This window comes from Panulirus ornatus, chromosome 16 (genome assembly GCF_036320965.1).
Source record: "Panulirus ornatus isolate Po-2019 chromosome 16, ASM3632096v1, whole genome shotgun sequence".
NCBI lineage: Eukaryota > Metazoa > Arthropoda > Malacostraca > Decapoda > Palinuridae > Panulirus > Panulirus ornatus.
In genome coordinates, this window is record NC_092239.1 from 12,067,889 (window position 1) to 12,088,253 (window position 20,365).

Here is a 20,365-nt window from a genome sequence, read left to right on the forward strand (position 1 = left end):
TTATCATTTTCATTCTTGATCTGTTCCTTTAAGATGTTGCAAGTCTGTCTTAGTCAAATGCGATTGTTTTTGAAACAGACATGATAGTCTTTATAGATTTTCCATTGCAATAATCAGTTGAAAATCACGTCACTCTGAACCAGTCATCTTATGACTCAACCTACCCCACAGCTCTCCCTCCAGCTATACCGGACTTCGATGAAGACTCCGAGTTCGAAGTGTCTGACGACACCATTGCGTCACTGGACAATCCCTCGACGTCGTTCCCCTTCGAGAGTTCCACGTCACCAGAAGGGAGAGGACATCGCGTACGTCGCCAGACAGTGAAAGATCCGTACACGGTGGAGCTGGCAGTGTTCGTGGACCGGACGCTGTACTCGTATGTGAAGAAACGTTATCCGACTGACGGAGTCAGCAACAAGGTTGTTGAGATCGTCATGACTCTCGTTAATGCTGTAAGTACATCTAGTACTGTTGTAGGGTCTGTTAAGACGGTGTAAAGTAAACCCAAGCCTGTTGTAGTATCTGTTGTGACGTTGTAAATGCACTAGTCATATTGCATCTGTTGTGACTCGCCTTGTTGGAATGCTTTGTTGTGTTCCTAGCATTACAAGTACAACCGAACTTTCATAGTATCTGTGTGCAACTAAGTAGCACACGAGTCATGGTTGTAGTGTCTGTTGAGCTGTTGTTACAACATCAGCCATTTCGTAGTGTCTGCTGTTCCTCAGTAAGTATACAAGTCCTGTTATATCGCTCTCAATACATATCAATATTGTTTAAGTGTCACTTATGATTCTGTAAGCGCCCTAGTCCGGTTGTATTGTCTGTTGTCCACTATCGTACGACCCATTCCTGTTGTAGTTTCTTATGCCTCTAGCGTTACACAGAGTCCTGGACGTAATCCAGTTCTATTCTGTGTCTGTCATTCTACTTTCATTGCATCCAGTACTATAATAGTGTCTGTCTTGTAGATGTCGTACACCCAGCCCTGTTGTAATGTCTGCCTCGCCTCTGTCAGTACATCTAGTCCTCCTGTGGTGTCTAATGCATCATGTGTCTTACACCCAATTCTCTTGTATTATCTACAACGACACCTGTCGCCGTGCCTTTAAAATGTCTTGAGTCAGTAGTGCTCCAGGACAGCAATCCAATTACAAGACTTCCTAAACTTTATATCTTGATTTCTGAGCCTTGTAATAATTTCTAAAGTGTCATTTGTAGCAACAAATGACCGTAGAAGCTTCTCATCATAGGGATTAAACTGATTATCTGATAGTCTTATTCAAACATAGAGATACGTTAGTTTCTACTTATACATGGATGGGAAAATTGCAAATGTGCCGTGCAAATGGCCCTGTTCTTCTTCAGCATCCACACAGCATTATGATGATATATGAGTCGTTCTTCAAGACTTGGGAAAACTGAATGACGTGAGGTATCCATATAATAAATGGCAAGATCAAAGATGATTGCGCTGGTTTCTTATAACTTCACTCCTCTGCAGGTCCACCGTCTCTACGCGGATGCCTCTCTGAAAGGCGTGAACATAGCGATGCTGGTCAAAAGAGTGGAGGTCTTGGGCTCTGGGAAACCCAGCCAGAACAAAGGCGACATTTACAAGTACCTCAAGCAGTTCTGTAGATGGCAATCCCAGAAAAATCCTCGGGTAGGTCATGGTATAACCCGTAGCAAAACACAGACGTGTATTACTGCTTCAGCGTACTTTTTTTTTGAAGTCTAAGTCTCCAGGTCTTGGAGCTTAGAATTCATCAGGCCCGAGTACTTGAAGCTTAGCATGGCTGTATATTAGGATTTGTCATGCAAAAAAATATATTTTCGTCTTTGTAATCAAGAGCCCATTCTTTTATCTATTTGTGTTCGATATTCTCAATGATGATAAAAAGAAAATGCACCTGGAGATAACCTGTTTGTATGGAGTGGTTACTGCCCTACTTCCTATTTATCTTGCGTTCTCCTGATGAACTGCCTCGTTACCAACAACAGGATACGTCCAAGGGCTGGGATCACGCCCTCCTCCTGTCTGGCCACGACCTCTGGAGCAAGAAGCCCTCCGATAAATCAATCGTGGGGCTTGCCTTCGTCGGGGGAATGTGCTCCTCTTCCTTCTCGTGCACCATCAACGAAGGCACCTCTTTCGCCGCCGCCTACATCATCGCCCACGAAATGGGGCACAGGTTAGTCTGGCCGGGTTACTTTAACACAGGCCTTTCAGAAGAGCGCTAGTATCACTATGGTATTGGTAGGGTATTACTTTGGTAGTGCCGAGGTATTACTATGGTATTACTGTAGTATCAGTAAGGTATCACTGTGGTATTCGTAAGGCACTACTAAGCTGTTAAAGAAATATTGCTATGGTGTTCTTGCCGCGTTACTGAGGTATTATTGTACTATAATTATGGTATGACTGGCAGTACTATTGCATTACTCTGATGCTCCTGTGACGACATGGTACCACTGTATCGTTGCTGTGGCATCACTATCGTGTCATTATGTGGTAGGCAGGGGTGAAAGACCCACCCTCTGAACTTGTACACAAGCTTCCGGGATCCCCGAACGAAAGGGCGTGTCTATTTAAGTCTCAACACCTTTCTTAGCATCTCACGTGACAGTTTTGAAATGTCGAACTCTCTATGAAAAAAAAAAAACTATTATTCTCCACACGAAATACTCAAGTGGATATGCTCTTGGTGTCAGATCTGGTCACAACACTTAAATTCAGTTTTCTGTCTGTTCAAAGCAGTAAATTAATTATTCTTTTTTTTTTTTTGGTACCTTAGAAAATTGAAAATTGGATGTTTTAAAAATTGGGGACTTTAAACATAGAAGACTTGTGACCTTGTTACAAGTCCTGATCTCACTCCACACTACGCTTGTCTCCTCCCCTCAGCCTGAACATGAAGCATGACGGCGGTTTGGAGACCTGGAAGTGCAAGAAAAACAAGTTCATCATGTCACCGGTGATGGCGTCTGGAGCCACCACTTGGTCATCTTGCTCCAAAAACAGCCTCGTTTCCTTCCTCAGCACCAAGTGAGTCCACGTACTTAAGTCGACACATTCCTTAGCTGTGGGTGTGAGCGGATAGTCGTGTGTGTGCAGAAGAGAGATGGAATGCAAGCAGCTGGAGAGCATGAGGGAGGTACGAGACTGAAATTCAGTTGTGATTGACGAATAAGGACGTGTCAAGGAAACAGTACAATAGAAAGTGCAAGAAGAGAATGTAGAGATGATCCACCAAGGAACTAAATCTATTAAACAAGTTGTTCATTGGTTGTGTTTCCTTTGATATGATAGATGTAAGTGTCAAGAATACGGCGTGGATTATTTAGGTTGCATATTCTCTGTCAGACATCCATCAGCGGCATCATTACTCTTATATCAGCCATGCTCGAACGTTGCACTCCACTCCCTGTATCGAAACCTGAATTTTGAGCTGATCCTTGACCTTTTGTCCCCAGGGGCTCGTGCCTGACGCCGACAAGCACCCACATTCCTAACACCGACGAAAAGAACCACAACGGACCTGCGCCCGGCAAGAGGTTCGACGCGCATGACCAGTGCTACTACATGTATGGCAAAGGCTGGCAGCACTTCAGCAACTCACAGAGTCCATTTGACGTAAGTCTTCCCCATATTCTCATCAGCCCTAGTTTACGTAATGGCTTGTGGGGGTCTCATCAGAAGATATGTCAGTCTATACATATACACATTGGTTATTGCCCTCAGCCATTCGATGTTTATCTTCTTTGCTGCACTGCCTCGTGTAAAACTCTAATAATCGAACCACTGTATCTGATCGTGAGCTATAGGCCAGCCGGTTTTCTTGTAGTCTCGTCCTCACGAAAACCTGGCAGCTTAGTGATGTTACATCATTGCCTCCCACAGGACGTGTGTCGGGAGATTTGGTGTCGGAAAGGCCGCCTCCTGAGGACCCCTTCAGCCTCGGCTCTTGACGGAACCTCCTGTGGCAATTCCAAGGTAAGACGTGACCCCCTGATCTTAATGGTGTTTGCAGACGGTTGTCCTTCGTGTGTGTGGTAGTGCGAGGGAATCTGAAGCCGTAATGCTTTCTGTAACGATTGACAACTCTCACTCCGCTGAATCGACTTCACTCGTCTCATGAACCATTACTATCCTTTCCTCTTCGCTGTAAAACTATACACACACACACACACACACACACACACACACACACACACACACACACACACAACATTTTAAGAGATGTAGGAATATGGCAGCCAGAGAACATATGAAAATTAGGTAAGAAACTCGTAAATAAGGATGTAAAGAAATATTTAAAGTTTAAGAGTGGTGAATGATTGGAACAGACTGACTGAGGACACATGGTTAATGCAGATAGCATTCCTAAATTCACGAGGTTGTATGACAGTAGAGAGTATTCGAGAGATGAGGCCCAACAAATGTAAAACTTCCTCTCCATACAGCACAGATAGGTAATTGATTACACACACACACACACACACACACACACACTTGAGTCACAAGTTGGCATCAGACAAGGGCTACTTGAATGCACTAACAACTACCCAAGCTAAGAGCACATGTCAGGGGAACCATCTGAAGCTGGACGGTGTTAGAAAAGTAATCCACTCAAGAGCTTTGTGCTGGAACCACTACTGTTTCTGATTTATGACTTGTCGTGTGGAATGAAGTCATACCAGTACATATGTTTTTTTAATTTTTGCTAAAGACAATGAGAGATGTGTCGTGGCAGCGAGGGCCAAGTATAGCAGAGAGACTTAGACAAAATGCAGTCAAGCAGTTGGCTCATGAACTTTACTTCTGGTAAATGTAAGGTAAATGAAGATGGGAAATTTAGCGACAGCCCAGACTACGAAATAAGGATTGGGGTTCACAAGTTACTGTGAGAATAACGTGGGAGTTGATCATGTGGGAAGGAAAAGGAGGATGGTATATCATAGCTTGGTCCGTGTTGGAATTGCCATCATGCATGTGAACGGTGAGACATTCGGGAAAATATATGCGACTTGTGTGCGAACCAAGCCAGAAGATGGTTCATCAGTTTGGTCTCATCATCTGAGATGACACATTGGAATACTACAGGAGGTCAAAAGGAATACGAGGAAGATGGTATTGAACCAAGTACAGAAGCCTTCGACCTTCCCACACTCAAGAAGAGAGGAACCAGGGGAGTATTACAACGTCTTAAAGATTCCTCGAAGGAAACAGTGATGTTTACATGGACCATCTCTTTGTAGTCAAAAGAGAATCCTAAACAAGGGGTCAGTTACAGAAACCTAAGCAAAAGAGAGAGAGAAAAGGATTTAGGAGGGAAGTGAGGAAGTATTCCTTCAATAGCAAAGGAGTGCACACAAAACTGGCTAGGCAAGAATGAAGTATAAGAACATTAAACAAAAAACTGAATTAGGACGCCACATGTGCGAAAAATCCATCCCACATGTGCAAATAAGTAATTTCACATATATATGAACGCATATAATTAAATGATTGAAAAGTGCATTATTAAGAAGATGAAGTGACAAAGTTTATGAGGGAAGGAACATTTAAGATTAGAGTGTGTGAAAAAGAGAAAATGTGTTTTCTATTATTGATTGGTAGTTAGTTGAGTAATGATTCTAGTTAAAGTTTTTATCAATCTTTAGACTCTTTTCCATTGTTATATAAATGTATCTGTGAACGTGTAGGGGAGATACGGGCAGCATTACAGCTAACCAACATTCGAAAGATAGAGGGAGCAAGCAATAAGTATAACAGCATATAAAAAAAGAAGCAAAGAAATTTTGAAAATAGTTTTGCGAACAAGGCAGGAGGTAAGCCAAAATTATTCCAGGAATTTTTTGAAAGTAAAACTCCAGCTTCAAAAGCAGCTAATCAGGTTAACGGATTCAGAGGAAGGAATCATACATTACGATGGAAAGATATGCGAGAAGCTAAATGACAAGATCAAAACTGTTTTCACTGTGGAAGACACTATAGCTCCAACGCCACTGATACGGAAGGAAAATAAGAACCATCGAACCTTAAGAAAAGACTCAATTAAACAGGATAAAGGGCATTAAACCCATATAAGGTTCATGGATCTGATAAAGTTTCACCAGTTGTGTTGAAGAAGTATGGAGGTACCCTTGAAATGCCGAATGAAATGTTCAAGATGTTACTGAAGGAAGTTTGTAAAGTGCCAGTGCAGTGGAGGAGGGCAGATGTTGTGCTTACTTTTGATAAAGGAGACCGAGAAGTTGGGCTTAACTACAGACCTGTCCCCCTGAAGAATGTCGTCTGCATAATAATGGAAAAGCCAAGTGAATAAAGTGACTGATAGAGAATGTCAATATAGGCAGTATATAGAAGTTTAAAAAGTCTTTCGACGACTGAATGTTAGATATATGAGGCCTGTACAAGTGTAGCACGCCCTCCCCTTACTGTTGAGGTCTGAGTGTATAAATTATGAGATGGTGTCGGGGTACATGGCTGTTAAGGTGTTAGGTAAGGATGCGTTCATGTTCAGACTGGAGGATGTGAAGATGTGTGGTTATATAAGTGAGTGTGAGCACATACAGCTAGCTCTAAGGTGCGAAGGTCTGTTTGATGTAGAGCTACGCAGTGTTGTAACTGTGGAAAGCTGAGGGTTATGTCATTAGTGTGGAAGGCAGATCGAGGTAGACAGAACTGTAGCAACTGACAAACACTGCCACGCTTACAACTGCTATTGACTTTGCTACTTTAGCTAGTACTGTTTCTGCCACTACTGCTACTGCTTGCTATGTTGCTATTACCATTATGACTACTACTGTTACGATAAGCCTTCCAACTAATGTAATAATGATGTAACTACCTCAGTTGTTAATGATTGCTAATTACTCCTCCCCTCCTCCTAATCTTCCTCCTCTTCCTCCACGTCCTCTTCCCCCTCCTCCTACTACTACTACTACTGAGGGGCTGTAGCAACACACATGCGCCACAACATGGTGAAGACAGACACCGTATATATTGATAATATACATCACGACAGCTCAACCCTCTTAAGAACATATACATTGCACACCATCACATGGCGGTCCTAGAGTGAGGATGGTCTAAGAATTTTCTTGAGTAACTGAAGGTGTTTCAAGATTGTTTTTTTCAGTTAGTGATTGTAACTTGAATTTGTTGGTAGGCCTAAAGCTGAAATAATCAACCAACCAGATCAGATCAAAACGTCTTCAGAATTTTCATTGTGTTACTAGAACGAGTATGATAGATTTTGATATGGATAGCATTGACTTAGCCTGTCTCTTCTTGTACGTATTCTGCTACAGACTTATCTTGTTTCAGGTTTGCAAGAGAGGGACATGCGTAAAAGCAAAGAAAACAGCGAAACGCATCGAAAAAGAGAAAACTAGGAGTGGAAGGCAGGTAGAAAAAGAGACTAAGATAGTGAAAACGGGAAATGACAACAAAAGTCTTCAGAAAACCAGATTTAAACGAATGAAGATTGAGACTGGTGAAATGAAGAAGGGAAAGTTAAATAAAGAAAAGAAAGGGAAGAAGAAACAGAACAAGAGTGGTGAAAAGAGAACACGGGGAAAATTGAAAAATGTGACGAAAGGAAAAGGCGCAAATCCAAAGAAAATTAAGTTTAAAAACAAAGAGAATAAAGCTAGAAAGCTGAAAGTAACAAAGAAAAAAGGGAAACCGAAGAGTAAAGCTAAAAAGGAAATTAAGAAAAAATATAAATCTAAAAAAAATAAACTTACTGCCAACAATGAAATAACAAGTGTAAAACTGAAGAAAAAGATAAAGGAAATAAAGAAGCCAGAGAAAATTCGAAGGATAGAAACTCCGACACAGATTATAATCAAAGAAAGACTGAAGTTCGTGGAGGGTAAGGGATGGAAAATCCGAATCATGAGAATTAAGAAAACGAAAGGAATGATTAAAAAGTCGCAGAAGAAAAAGAAAGGCAAACAAAACAAATGCAAAAGTAAGAATTCTAAATGTAAGAAAGTGAAATCCAAAAAGAAAAAGAACAAGAATAAATCGTCCAAGAAGGGAAGAAAAGAGAGTAAAGTCCCTGGGATAAATAATCCAGGCGGCAACACCATCGGCTCGCCATCTGTCGGAGGGCACGGCCGATGCGAGCCACAAAAGCTCAGGTATATACCGAATAAAGGATGGTGGGTCAGACTGCCTATCGAGTGCATCCAGGCAAGGATAGCCAGTAAATCTACTTGATATCTACTCTTGGGAACTCTATAGAGATTAGACGATGTGATAGATATGGCAGTATGTGATGTGTGATATCACCTCTGCTGAATTTTTACCTAAATTATTTTTGGCTTCGAAGTTTTCGCTACGTTCGAAATTCATAGATGTGTATGATATGACAGTACGTGATATGTGATATTATCTATACTGACTTTTTTTGCTTAGAAAATATTATGTCAATGTCAATTAGGAATCGAGGGAACTTACAGATTGAGGTAAATGTGACGGGTACTCTGCCGCAATAGTTAGGACGGAGCATTTACGCCAGTGCACCATCTTGATTTGCCTCATCTGCCAGAACAAAGTTTAATATCCAAAGGGCTGACTAACTCCCGTTAATGATTTTGGGAAGAATTCTCATGATATTTATGTTTTTGTTTATAGGATCATATTAGTTCGACTGTATTTATTTATTACCTTTAGTTTTAGTTACTGATGTAAGTCTAGCTGCCAGTTTATGGTAGAACTGTACACCATCTCAATATGGCATTTAGATATCTAACATAAGCCATTCTACTCCTGTTACCTCATCTCTTAAAGCTAAGTTGAAAATGGTGTTCAGTTATTTAGTCAACGGTACTTGGAGAATGTTTAAATGATCTTCAAGTCTAAATTTTCATTAATCTAACTTTAAAAATTTAATTATTTAAGATTTTAGATTGCCGTATAACCTCTGATCTGTCGCCGCTGCACGGGCACCACTTAGCCACTAAGCGACCTATGTTCTGCTTCTGCACGAACCACTATACTACCTTTCTTCTGCTGTTGCACGACCGTTGTGTTACTACTGGATTCCCTTTGTTGCTGCACAATGGTTGCCCTGCCACTAGTGTGCAACCTACGCTGTCGTCCCCTGACCCCTAACCGACCATATTTTGGTGGTATTAGAATTATCCTTATCACTTGAAGATATTAAAGAAACTGGAAAAGCATTGAATAGGACATGTAAGGCATACTTTCATCAATGCATGCTGTCAGCGATTCTGTATAGAATTAGAACTGATACGTAATGTGCTCACACGAGTTTATGCTCCTAAGCCAAGGGTTGTGTAGTACCCTGTAGGGTAGTTTGATAGCAACCCGGAATATGGCAAGAGAAACTGTCGTGTGGAGGTCGCCTAACGCTTCGCCCTCCATCGTATTAAGCGATTTTGTGCTGGAGTCTTTTGATTACGGTGAATGGTTGGCCGACGGTCAGAAAGCGAAGCAGACCATTATTATTTTGCCCGCCTACCCCTCTCAACCCCAGTCACCTCCATACACCACCGGGTTACCACAGCGAAGGATAACCCACCTTCCCTTCACCCATTGACCAGGTCAAGGATAAAACTGACCTGTTCAGATAGCGTAGTCTGCACGACACCTTTTCCTCCAGGAAAGTTTGCGACGGAGTAGATTAAAGTGGCTGATCATAACCAGATGCTTGATATATAGCTTAGAGACTACTATCAAGATTTGCTACAATATTGAGTACATGCATTTTATCAATGTATTGTTAAATGTAATTTTCGTATCGCTCAAAATTCTATCACCAACTTTTGGTACAGTATGGGTGTTCAACCTAATCGTGGTTTTTTAATTTTCCAAAAGAAGGAACAGAGAAGGGGGCCAGGGTAGGATATTCCCTCAGAGGCCCAGTCCTCTGTTCTTAACGCTACCTTCCTAATGCGGGAAATGGCGAATAGTTTGAAAGAAAAAGAAATATATATATATATATATATATATATATATATATATATATATATATTTTTTTTTTTTTTTTTTTTTTTTTTTTTGCCGCCGTCTCCCGCGTTTGCGAGGTAGCGCAAGAAAACAGACGAAAGAAATGGCCCAACCCACCCCCATACACATGTATATACATACGTCCACACACGCAAATATACATACCTACACAGCTTTCCATGGTTTACCCCAGACGCTTCACATGCCCTGATTCAATCCACTGACAGCACGTCAACCCCTGTATACCACATCGCTCCAATTCACTCTATTCCTTGCCCTCCTTTCACCCTCCTGCATGTTCAGGCCCCGATCACACAAAATCCTTTTCACTCCATCTTTCCACCTCCAATTTGGTCTCCCTCTTCTCCTCGTTCCCTCCACCTCCGACACATATATCCTCTTGGTCAATCTTTCCTCACTCATTCTCTCCATGTGCCCAAACCACTTCAAAACACCCTCTTCTGCTCTCTCAACCACGCTCTTTTTATTTCCACACATCTCTCTTACCCTTACGTTACTTACTCGATCAAACCACCTCACACCACACATTGTCCTCAAACATCTCATTTCCAGCACATCCATCCTCCTACGCACAACTCTATCCATAGCCCACGCCTCGCAACCATACAACATTGTTGGAACTACTATTCCTTCAAACATACCCATTTTTGCTTTCCGGGATAATGTTCTCGACTTCCACACATTTTTCAAGGCTCCCAAAATTTTCGCCCCCTCCCCCACCCTATGATCCACTTCCGCTTCCATGGTTCCATCCGCTGACAGATCCACTCCCAGATATCTAAAACACTAGATATATATATATATATATATATATATATATATATATATATATATATATATATATATATATACACACACACACACACACACACACACACAAACAACACAACTGCTTCTGTTATTTTATCTTGAGATACAGTTACGAGAGACAGTTCAAAATGACTACCCTGCTGTACCATGGGACGCTTCCACAAGAGCCGCCGCTTCAGACTGCCTCTCTTACAGGAACTCCGTTCTCTGCAAAATAAAGATGGAACGTTAAAACAAAATCTTTTATAGAGTACGAAAGGTTAAGGCGGTTACTGATGTGAGGAGATTCCAGTCATTGAGATGCACGCGGGAAACAGCGATTATGTACCATAAAAATCAACATAATGTGTACGATAGGCAGTTTGAACTGGTACTTGTAACTGTATCTCAGGGTATATAGTCCTGGAGCACCACGGGACATCCGGTGTTTACATAACACGTCGTTGAGGGACATGCTCTGCGGCGTAACATAGCGTCCGGTTGCTGAAATGTTCGTCACTGGTGACGTCAGAAGTAACCTCATTATCATAACAAGGTAGAGCTGGCAGGACGGTGTGAACGGCTGGGTGACAGACGTCCCGTCATTTTGATGGTTTATGTAGACCTCCATCTGTCGAGATACTATAGCGGTATTAATTCACCGTGAAAAAACGTTTTGGCTATGACATTTAAAATGGCTGCCTACCAACCGTTTCCTTGGTCGGTATTGAGAAGAATGTCGCTGCTTATTGGTTGGACACACTCAGGTTTGAAGGAGAATGGCTTCCGTCTCTTAAGTCTGTTTTGTTTCATTTGACCCCGAAAATCGTTCGATCTGCTATCATTCCTACACAATACATCTTAATTACTTGACCACGGGGATGGAATGAATCGCTTAAAGCCACGTCGGTATTGAGCACGACGGTACAAACCCTGAGCCATTCGGGTATGGTAGCTTAGCCTAAGAGTTTATCCTTAAGGTTCCAAGCCATCCATCCGTCTATCTCACCCAAGAATCGCACTTTCATGAACAAGGATCGAACCGTCATGTTCATGAGGATCTTTCCCCCAGAAAGGAGGAAAAAGAATAATTCTTTTTCACAATAACTGTCCACCGCGCACGTACCTTTGTGAAGTAGTACCTCATGCACCTTGTCTTTTTCTTCTCGTCTGTATGTAGTAAGGTTAGGCTTATCGTTAAAAGTGAATGTAAGGACTCTAGAATAACCTGTGCTCTCAGCGCTGGACGTTGAGACAAATATTAGGAAGATTAAGGCATTCTAAAAAATTGCCTTGTAATGATACTGAGAAAATTGTTCGTCGTAGATTTTCTTATATGTTAAAAGAACAGGTTATGATATTGTATGTGAAACTAATACACTTATTTTTCTGTAAGTAGAATAGATTTTTTTTATAAACATTTCTTGGTATGTTGATATGGGGGTTCAGCGATGTATATATGTTGTATATGGTCGACCTTATTGCTAAGCATATATTAAAGGAAATACCTAACTGCTAACTCTTTCTTGACCTCATTGTTATCACTGTTTTGACAAATATTATGTGCCAAGTACAAAGCAATAACCTTACCCACACTTCAACTCTCTATACAGATTCCTCACTCCCCCAGCAAACACGACACTAACAAAAAACATTCACACTGTATTACCTAACAAGCGCTAAAAGGAAAGAAAAAAAAAATACCCCCTCCAACCCAGCCTTAAGCTGCAATCCACCAGACATATAGCTCATCAGAAACTACACTTCCCAGGCATGTACAAATTATGCTTTCTCTTCTGCATTCTGGACACCGGACGCCATCCATATCCCCAATAATGGATATACCAGTTCATTATATAACATGACCCCCTGTCCGAAGTTGCAGCTTCCATATCATGTGTGTGTGTGTGTGTGTGTGTAATTACTCATGTGTACCTTAAGGACGGAGTTTTACGATAATAGGGTCTCATCTCTTGTGTTTGTGTGTCATTATTTGTTTGTGCAGCATAGGGCGAGAGTTCAACTCTTGTGGAACCCTTATCTTGAACTTCCTTTACCTATGGTGAGATTTTGCTATTAAGCAGGGCCAAGATGTAGCACTCATTGCAAGGTAATTTGGAGTTTAGGTTAAGAGTCGAGGGAGTTACATAGTGTCGAGTTCTATGCGTAATATGACATTGTTATCGGTCTGTGGATTGAATTCCAGGAACCCACAGATATGTGAGGCAGAAAGAAAAGACAACAACCTAGGCTAGGAGAGGGCCTTTGGCATCCACTGTAGTGCTTGCTCATCGTTCCGCCGGTATTAACCCTCCCTTGCCAACATAAATGGTGACAACCAATCAACATAAGGTTTCCTGTTGATCAACCCCTCTACCAGCACAGGGAGCCATGTCTCTCATTTTCATTCTCAGAAGTACGGTTCAACCTGTGATGTGATGCTGGTGATAAAATGAAGGATTTCGTGAATATGCGAATTCGGTCTTCACATCAGCGGGTGATAAACAGTTAGTTCCTCCGGGTCTCCTTGATTGTATCATAGCAATGGATAGTCATCACACAGATCATGTGCCCCCTCTGTGTCCCACCTAAACCCTGGCTGTGTCGCTGATCAGGTTCTCCTCTGTGGCCCATCTAAACCCTGGCTGTGTCGCTTATCAGGTTCTCCTATGTGTCCCACCTGACCCTGGTTGTGTCGCTAAGTTCCTCTTCTATGTCCTAGCTGAGTACTGGCTGTGCCGCTGGTGAAGATCGCCTGTGAGAAACCTTTTGATAAGTCGCACTGTGTGTGAATTCATATGCTCAGACCTGCTCATAATTACCCTTCGGTTCAAAGATGTTCGGTATGTAGGGTAGGTGTTCCAGGTTATCCAATCTAGTGGATCGATAAAAAGAAATAAAAAGGAAATAGTCCATCATACACCTTTCATAAGGCAGTATAGTGAATTTAACAGGATTTTAGAATTAATCTTAACCAGACTCGTCTCAGGCGATCATGTAATTTTTGCATCGGATTTATTGTAGAGCTCTTTAACTCTTTACTAAAAGAGCAAAATTATTCTGAAAATATCCGAAAATCAGAACTGTGGCTTATCATATACTTGCAAGTTGCGCGTCATTTAGTGAATGAAAAGGATACTTATGAGGAAGGTATCAATCATAATCATGGTAACTTCTCGGTGGACAGAAATATTGGCATGCTTAGCTTTACGTGTGTGTGTGTGTGTGTATGTCTGATTACCATTTGTGTTTTACGGGAAGAGTGTTTATACATTCGTGTTGCCCCCTTTCTTAACTTGAGTATATGTGCCATGTCTTTACTGTGTGTTTGTGATGGTCCATGAGTTCATTTACTATGTAAACAAAAATCTAGATCACGTTGTGTGTTGCGCTTCTTTGCGTAATTAGATTGTTCAGCACTAGACCAGTCGGATATGTTGGGAGGTCTTCCCACGGCCACAGACCGAGCACATCCTCCTGTTATGAAATTCAAATGAAAGTTGACAATGGATTTCCGGGAAGGACCCGGATCTTGTGTCATTTTCTCTTACATTTTGAGTGATTCTACGCCACTCTTCGTCATTACCTATTTCCCCCCCACTGACTTTGCCCTACACTCCATTGGTGTCTATTTCCTCGATTGACTCTGCTCAAGCACGTCATTAGCTACCTCCATCAGTGATTCTACACCACTGTGTAGAAAAGCGTAGTGTTGTGTGCAGTCAGTGGGGGAAGTAAGTGCTGATGTAGTACGGTACATAGTTTGCGAGACAGTTTAGTACGAACGTATTTGCGTTGCAAAATCAAAGAAGAAAGTGAGTATTGTCATTGTATGGTGTAAGGTCAGTGGGATAAGTATTGAAATAGTGTGTTGTAAAGTCTGTCAGGGAAGTAGCTTCTGACATAATGTAGTACCTTATCATTCAATGCCGTATCGCTGTAAGTACGTACCATATCACTGGTCCATACAATCCGTAAACAATTTATTTCCTGCCCTCTTATGTGCATCATCTTTTTACGTAACTTCTTTTAAATAGAAGGCTCCAGTCACGGACAAAACTCCACATCACGGCCGAGGCCTTAATTGGAATATAGAGAGAATTATGAAACGAAAAAAGAAAAGACAAGGGAAAGTATTTACGAATTTTTGAGAAAGTGAAAACCCTGTCTTTTGATTTGTGTTAGGTCATAGTTATTGGGAAAGACAGGAGGGACGAGAGTTCCAAAGCTTCAACATGTAGGGAAAGAAGCAGGTATCAAAACGGCCCACCCATGAGTTGCTGATGGCCACACTATCCTTGTCTACCAGTCAGATGTACCTTCGAGTATCATAATATAAAAATCTACCATGGATGATCATGAATTAACCTTCCCTTTCTCTCATTTCTCCTGACTTTTGGCCTCTCTCAGGATACTAACATTAACAGTCTTCCTGTACCCATGACAACAAGGAACCGTCTTCAATTCGCATCTTTATTACCTTAAATTCTTTTTTTATTAGGACAACTTACCCACTCGCACATCTCATAGGCTCTCATCTTTTCACTGTCTTCCACATTGCCTCCACTCTAGTCCTACTCCTATATAGGTCTTTTCCCTTGCTTTTATCGTTCTTCTCGTACCACTTTTGAGATAGGCTTGTGTTCTACCACCTGTTTTCTACGGATTAAATGCATTTTTCTTATTCTCAGTAAGGTCACATCTTGTGTTTCCTCATGCCATCCTTTTATCCTAACGTTTCAGACTGAACACTGGTAGTTGCTGTGAATCTACCTTGTGTTGAATGTTACTTTTTGTGAAAATCCGCATCTTGCCTCAGGCACCGTGCTTTAGTGATGGAATCGGCTTTGCAACACCTCCCTTCTAGCTAAACAGAAACTCAGACCTGCTCAGTGCATACTATTTTTCAGGTGTGCAACAGCGGGAAATGTACCAAAGCCGTCGCTATTAACAGAGAAAACCGCGCTAAAGATGAGAGAATTGTGACGAACACACCCAATGAGGAGGGCACCTGGAAAAGCGGCGAGAGGGAAGAGAGAGAACGGGGAGAAGTCGTCTGGAACAGCAGCGTCGCTCCATCCAAGGACGCCAACGCCTCCCACACGACAAACTGCAGTCATGTTTGCTCCTTCTTCAACTCGCTGTGAGTAATGTTCATTTATTACTACTGTATCTCATAAATGGTTTAGTGAGGGCTGGTCTCGCGCTGCACGCGTTCAAGTATATAAAAACATTCAGCCCAAATAGTCATGTATTTTCATGATCATTCAATCATATGAATTCTTCCAAAGTGAGGTCCACTTCCATACCCAGAGTGTCATTCCTTCTCATATACATATTTTTTTTCACTAAAGTTATCGTTCTTCCCATTCACCATGCATCTAGCTTCTTTCATTATAGGCTACAGTCACTGTCATTCAACCCGTGACATTTTTTTTTTCAGTGTTATAAATTCCTCCTCCTGGTAATGCCCATGTTTCCATATAAGGTTTCTTTTCCACGCAGGCTGAGTCATCATAATCTCTTCGGCCGAGTTTTAAAGAATGTCCTAAAGAGTTTCGCAGTATGGAAAAAAGGTTGCTAATCGCTCTGATATGAGATCCAGTATGCTGATCAAAACAGGTAAAAGAAAATATATATTTCTATATGTATTTATAGTAGAGGGTGATAGCATATCATTATGGAAGTAGATGCAATTAGCTGTGGGTTGGTGGTAAGTAGTGCTTGTATGGTGGAACGAATGTGGTAGAAGTAGATGTTGTTAATTGTGTGATGAGATAGACGTAGTGGGGTCATTGTTATTGTGTTAGATAATACTACAATTATGTACTGTGTTGGAGGTGGGTGTAAGTCATTGTCGTAGGGTACATGTCATTATCAACTGTACAGGGATGATCTAATATCTTGTACGTTGCGAGTTTAGCGTGTAGGATGACGGGGTAAGCTTAGTGTGTGGGTTGGGGTGATGAGTTTAGTGTGTGGGATGAGCAGAGGACTCAATATGTGGGATGGCGAGATGACGTCAGCCATGGAGTTGCAGGCCACTACTCTTGGCAAGATAAATGTCATAAGCTGAAGAGTACAAATGTCAGTGTAGGTAAATGTCAATGGTTGGTTTGAAAAAGGAAATAAGCTGTTTTTGGGGGGATTATCAGATGTTCTGAGTCATACCATAGCTAGTGAGGTCTTTCATGGGTTTTAGTTTAAAGTTCTCTTCATCCATCTGGTGCATGATTTGTGTCGTGGTCTGAACGTCATATGCAGCTGAAGTTTGATATAATCATATTGGTCCTGTGTGCTTAATGCCATGAACAACGCTTATGCGCGATAGTCTCTGGACAGTGCCAGTGTCTGGGCAGTGCCTTTCCATAGACAGTGCCAATCTCTGCGTAGTGCCTTATCCTCGAGAGTGTCTTACCTTGCACAGTGCCAGTTTCTGGACTGTCTCCTTACCCTGGACAGTGCCAGCTCTGGATGGTGCCAGTCTCTGGGTAGTGCCTTCCCCTGGACAGTGCCATCGAGTGCTACATATGCATGATGATTGAGAATAGGACTTTTACATCCCTCCTCTTTTACTGGAAAAGTCCCAAGTATTTATAGATTCTGGTGAGTAACTATTTTGAGAAATGGTCATGCATATTCCTTGAATCTCTAGTTTTCTAGGAGAGTTAGAAACATATTTCTTACGTCATTAATGTCCACTATCATACCATCATATATATATATATATATATATATATATATATATATATATATATATATATATATATATATATATATATATATATATATATATATAAAGGAGAGAGAGAGAGAGAGAGAGAGAGAGAGAGAGAGAGAGAGAGAGAGAGAGAGGCCATTTCTGTTATATATATATATATATATAGTTGTTGTTCGCTGATGATACAGCGCTGGTGGCGGATTCATGTGAGAAACTGCAGAAGCTGGTGACGGAGTTTAGTAAAGTGTGTGGAAGAAGAAAGTTAAGAGTAAATGTAAATAAGAGCAAGGTTATTAGGTACAGTAGGGTTGAGGGTCAAGTCAATTGGGAGGTGAGTTTGAATGGTGAAAAACTGGAGGAAGTGAAGTGTTTTAGATATCTGGGAGTGGATCTGTCAGCGGATGGAACCATGGAAGCGGAAGTGGATCATAGGGTGGGGGAGGGGGCGAAAATTTTGGGAGCCTTGAAAAATGTGTGGAAGTCGAGAACATTATCCCGGAAAGCAAAAATGGGTATGTTTGAAGGAATAGTAGTTCCAACAATGTTGTATGGTTGCGAGGCGTGGGCTATGGATAGAGTTGTGCGCAGGAGGATGGATGTGCTGGAAATGAGATGTTTGAGGACAATGTGTGGTGTGAGGTGGTTTGATCGAGTAAGTAACGTAAGGGTAAGAGAGATGTGTGGAAATAAAAAGAGCGTGGTTGAGAGAGCAGAAGAGGGTGTTTTGAAATGGTTTGGGCACATGGAGAGAATGAGTGAGGAAAGATTGACCAAGAGGATATATGTGTCGGAGGTGGAGGGAACGAGGAGAAGAGGGAGACCAAATTGGAGGTGGAAAGATGGAGTGAAAAGGATTTTGTGTGATCGGGGCCTGAACATGCAGGAGGGTGAAAGGAGGGCAAGGAATAGAGTGAATTGGAGGGATGTGGTATACAGGGGTTGACGTGCTGTCAGTGGATTGAATCAAGGCATGTGAAGCGTCCGGGGTAAACCATGGAAAGCTGTGTAGGTATGTATATTTCCGTGTGTGGACGTGTGTATGTACATGTGTATGGGGGGGGTTGGGCCATTTCTTTCGTCTGTTTCCTTGCGCTACCTCGCAAACGCGGGAGACAGCGACAAAGTATAAAAAAAAAAAAAAAAAAAAAAAAATATATATATATATATATATATATATATATATATATATATATATATATATATATATATATATTACTTCATAACTACTGATATGAATCTCTTAACCCTTGTAGGTACAGCTTTTGCAATTATCTTGCAACTTTGATGTAATCAGTAATATGTCATCCTTAAATCCGCAGGTCGTCGTGTTATTTTACCGCCACTGACGGACTGGAGGTCTATCTTCCACATGCCTGGGGACGGCAGCAGTGTGTGCTCGATGATGATGTGATTTGATTTTCTTCTCGAAAAGGAGTATAATCCATATAGTAGTTCTTGTGCTTGGGTATTTGAATGCTAATGAAAAGATGACTTTTTGTCTTTGTGAAAGTATCTACTGTGCAAAATAAGTTACATGTGTAATGGCTTCGAATGAAAGGATTAAAATGAATTTGGTGCTTTTCCATAAATCCCTATATATGTGAAAGAAGTGAGAACGGGGAGGAGAGCTGGAAATCATGTTTTAATTTTCCAAAAGAAGGAACAGAGGAGGCCAAGTGAGGGTTTTTTTCCTTTAAGACTCAACCATCTGTTTTTGACGCTACCTCACTAATGAGGGAAATGGCATATATAAATAAATATATATATATATATATATATATATATATATATATATATATATATATATATATATATATATATATATATATAATCATAGTTGATTGCTGTTTCTCCCATAATCGAGATAGAGCCAGGAAACAGACGAGGAATGACCCATCCACTCATGTATATTATCACAAACGCCCATGGACGCACATATACATACTTATACGTATCAACATATACGCATATACATACACATGCACAGACATATACATACATACACTTGTACGTATTCATACTTGCCCTCGCGACGCCTCGCCCCACAGGAAACAGCATCGTTTACTCACCGCTTCAGCGAGGTAGCGCCAGAAAAACAGACGAAAAAGGCCACATTCGTTCACACTCAGTCTCTAGCTGTCATGTGTAATGCACCGAAACCACAGTCCCCTGTCCACATTCAGGCCCCGCAGACCTTTCCATGGTTTACCTCAGATGTTTCACATGCCCTGGAATACTCATCTGACCGTTCTGATTCTTTTACTGTATCCTTTCCTTTCATCTGCTTTGTCTTAAGATTGTCTGAATATCTGTTCCCACCCACCTTACTCTCTTAAATTCTGCCAGTGTCTTTCATCCATACTCTCTACCACTCCATTTACCCTCACTGTTTACCTCGTCTACGTCAGTCATATTACGGAGCAGTGATTTCCAGGAGGAAGAAATGCGAACTGTGACTTGAGCAGAACCGCACGCCTCAGGTAAGAAAAGGAAGACATCGCACGATGAATGCGGAATGGACTAAGGCTAGAACACTCTCCTTTAGGTCTGTCAAACCCAACGCTTGTCGTTCATTTGTTCTACGAGGTTCCCATATGTGATTGGGTCCGATAGACCCATGGATAGTGATAGTCAGAGGGGATAGATAACTTGTAACTGATAAATGGCCTACAGATGCAAGAAAGCTCTCCGTTTATCAACAGAAAACCGGTGGTTTGGATGATGGATACTTCTAATATGAAGTCATAATGAATGGTTTTTCATTTGTGTAGGTCAGAGTAGTAACTTTTCATGTTGATATTTATTCTTTTTTCGTGGGGGGAGGGGGACTTTTTTTTCAC

General features: G+C 41.4%; 1 protein-coding gene across 4 annotated transcripts in view; it reads left to right on the forward strand.

Annotated features, from left to right (window-relative positions):
- The window catches only part of LOC139754137 (A disintegrin and metalloproteinase with thrombospondin motifs 5-like), a 461,304-nt gene extending 442,215 nt beyond the window's left edge, over nucleotides 1-19,089 (forward strand). For 2 of the 4 annotated variants that reach the window (XM_071671262.1, XM_071671264.1), the window contains 7 exons: nucleotides 172-455; nucleotides 1,508-1,669; nucleotides 2,008-2,198; nucleotides 2,912-3,052; nucleotides 3,481-3,640; nucleotides 3,908-4,000; nucleotides 7,340-8,824. In XM_071671262.1, coding sequence (XP_071527363.1) covers nucleotides 172-455; nucleotides 1,508-1,669; nucleotides 2,008-2,198; nucleotides 2,912-3,052; nucleotides 3,481-3,640; nucleotides 3,908-4,000; nucleotides 7,340-8,239 — 1,931 coding nt within the window. In that variant the 3' untranslated portion in view covers nucleotides 8,240-8,824. Of the gene's footprint in view, nucleotides 1-171; nucleotides 456-1,507; nucleotides 1,670-2,007; nucleotides 2,199-2,911; nucleotides 3,053-3,480; nucleotides 3,641-3,907; nucleotides 4,001-7,339; nucleotides 8,825-15,714; nucleotides 15,948-16,309; nucleotides 16,427-18,844 lie in introns of those variants that run through there. The other 2 variants (XM_071671265.1, XM_071671263.1) reach the window with 2 other exon arrangements.
- The last annotated feature ends 1,276 nt before the right edge of the window (nucleotides 19,090-20,365 follow it).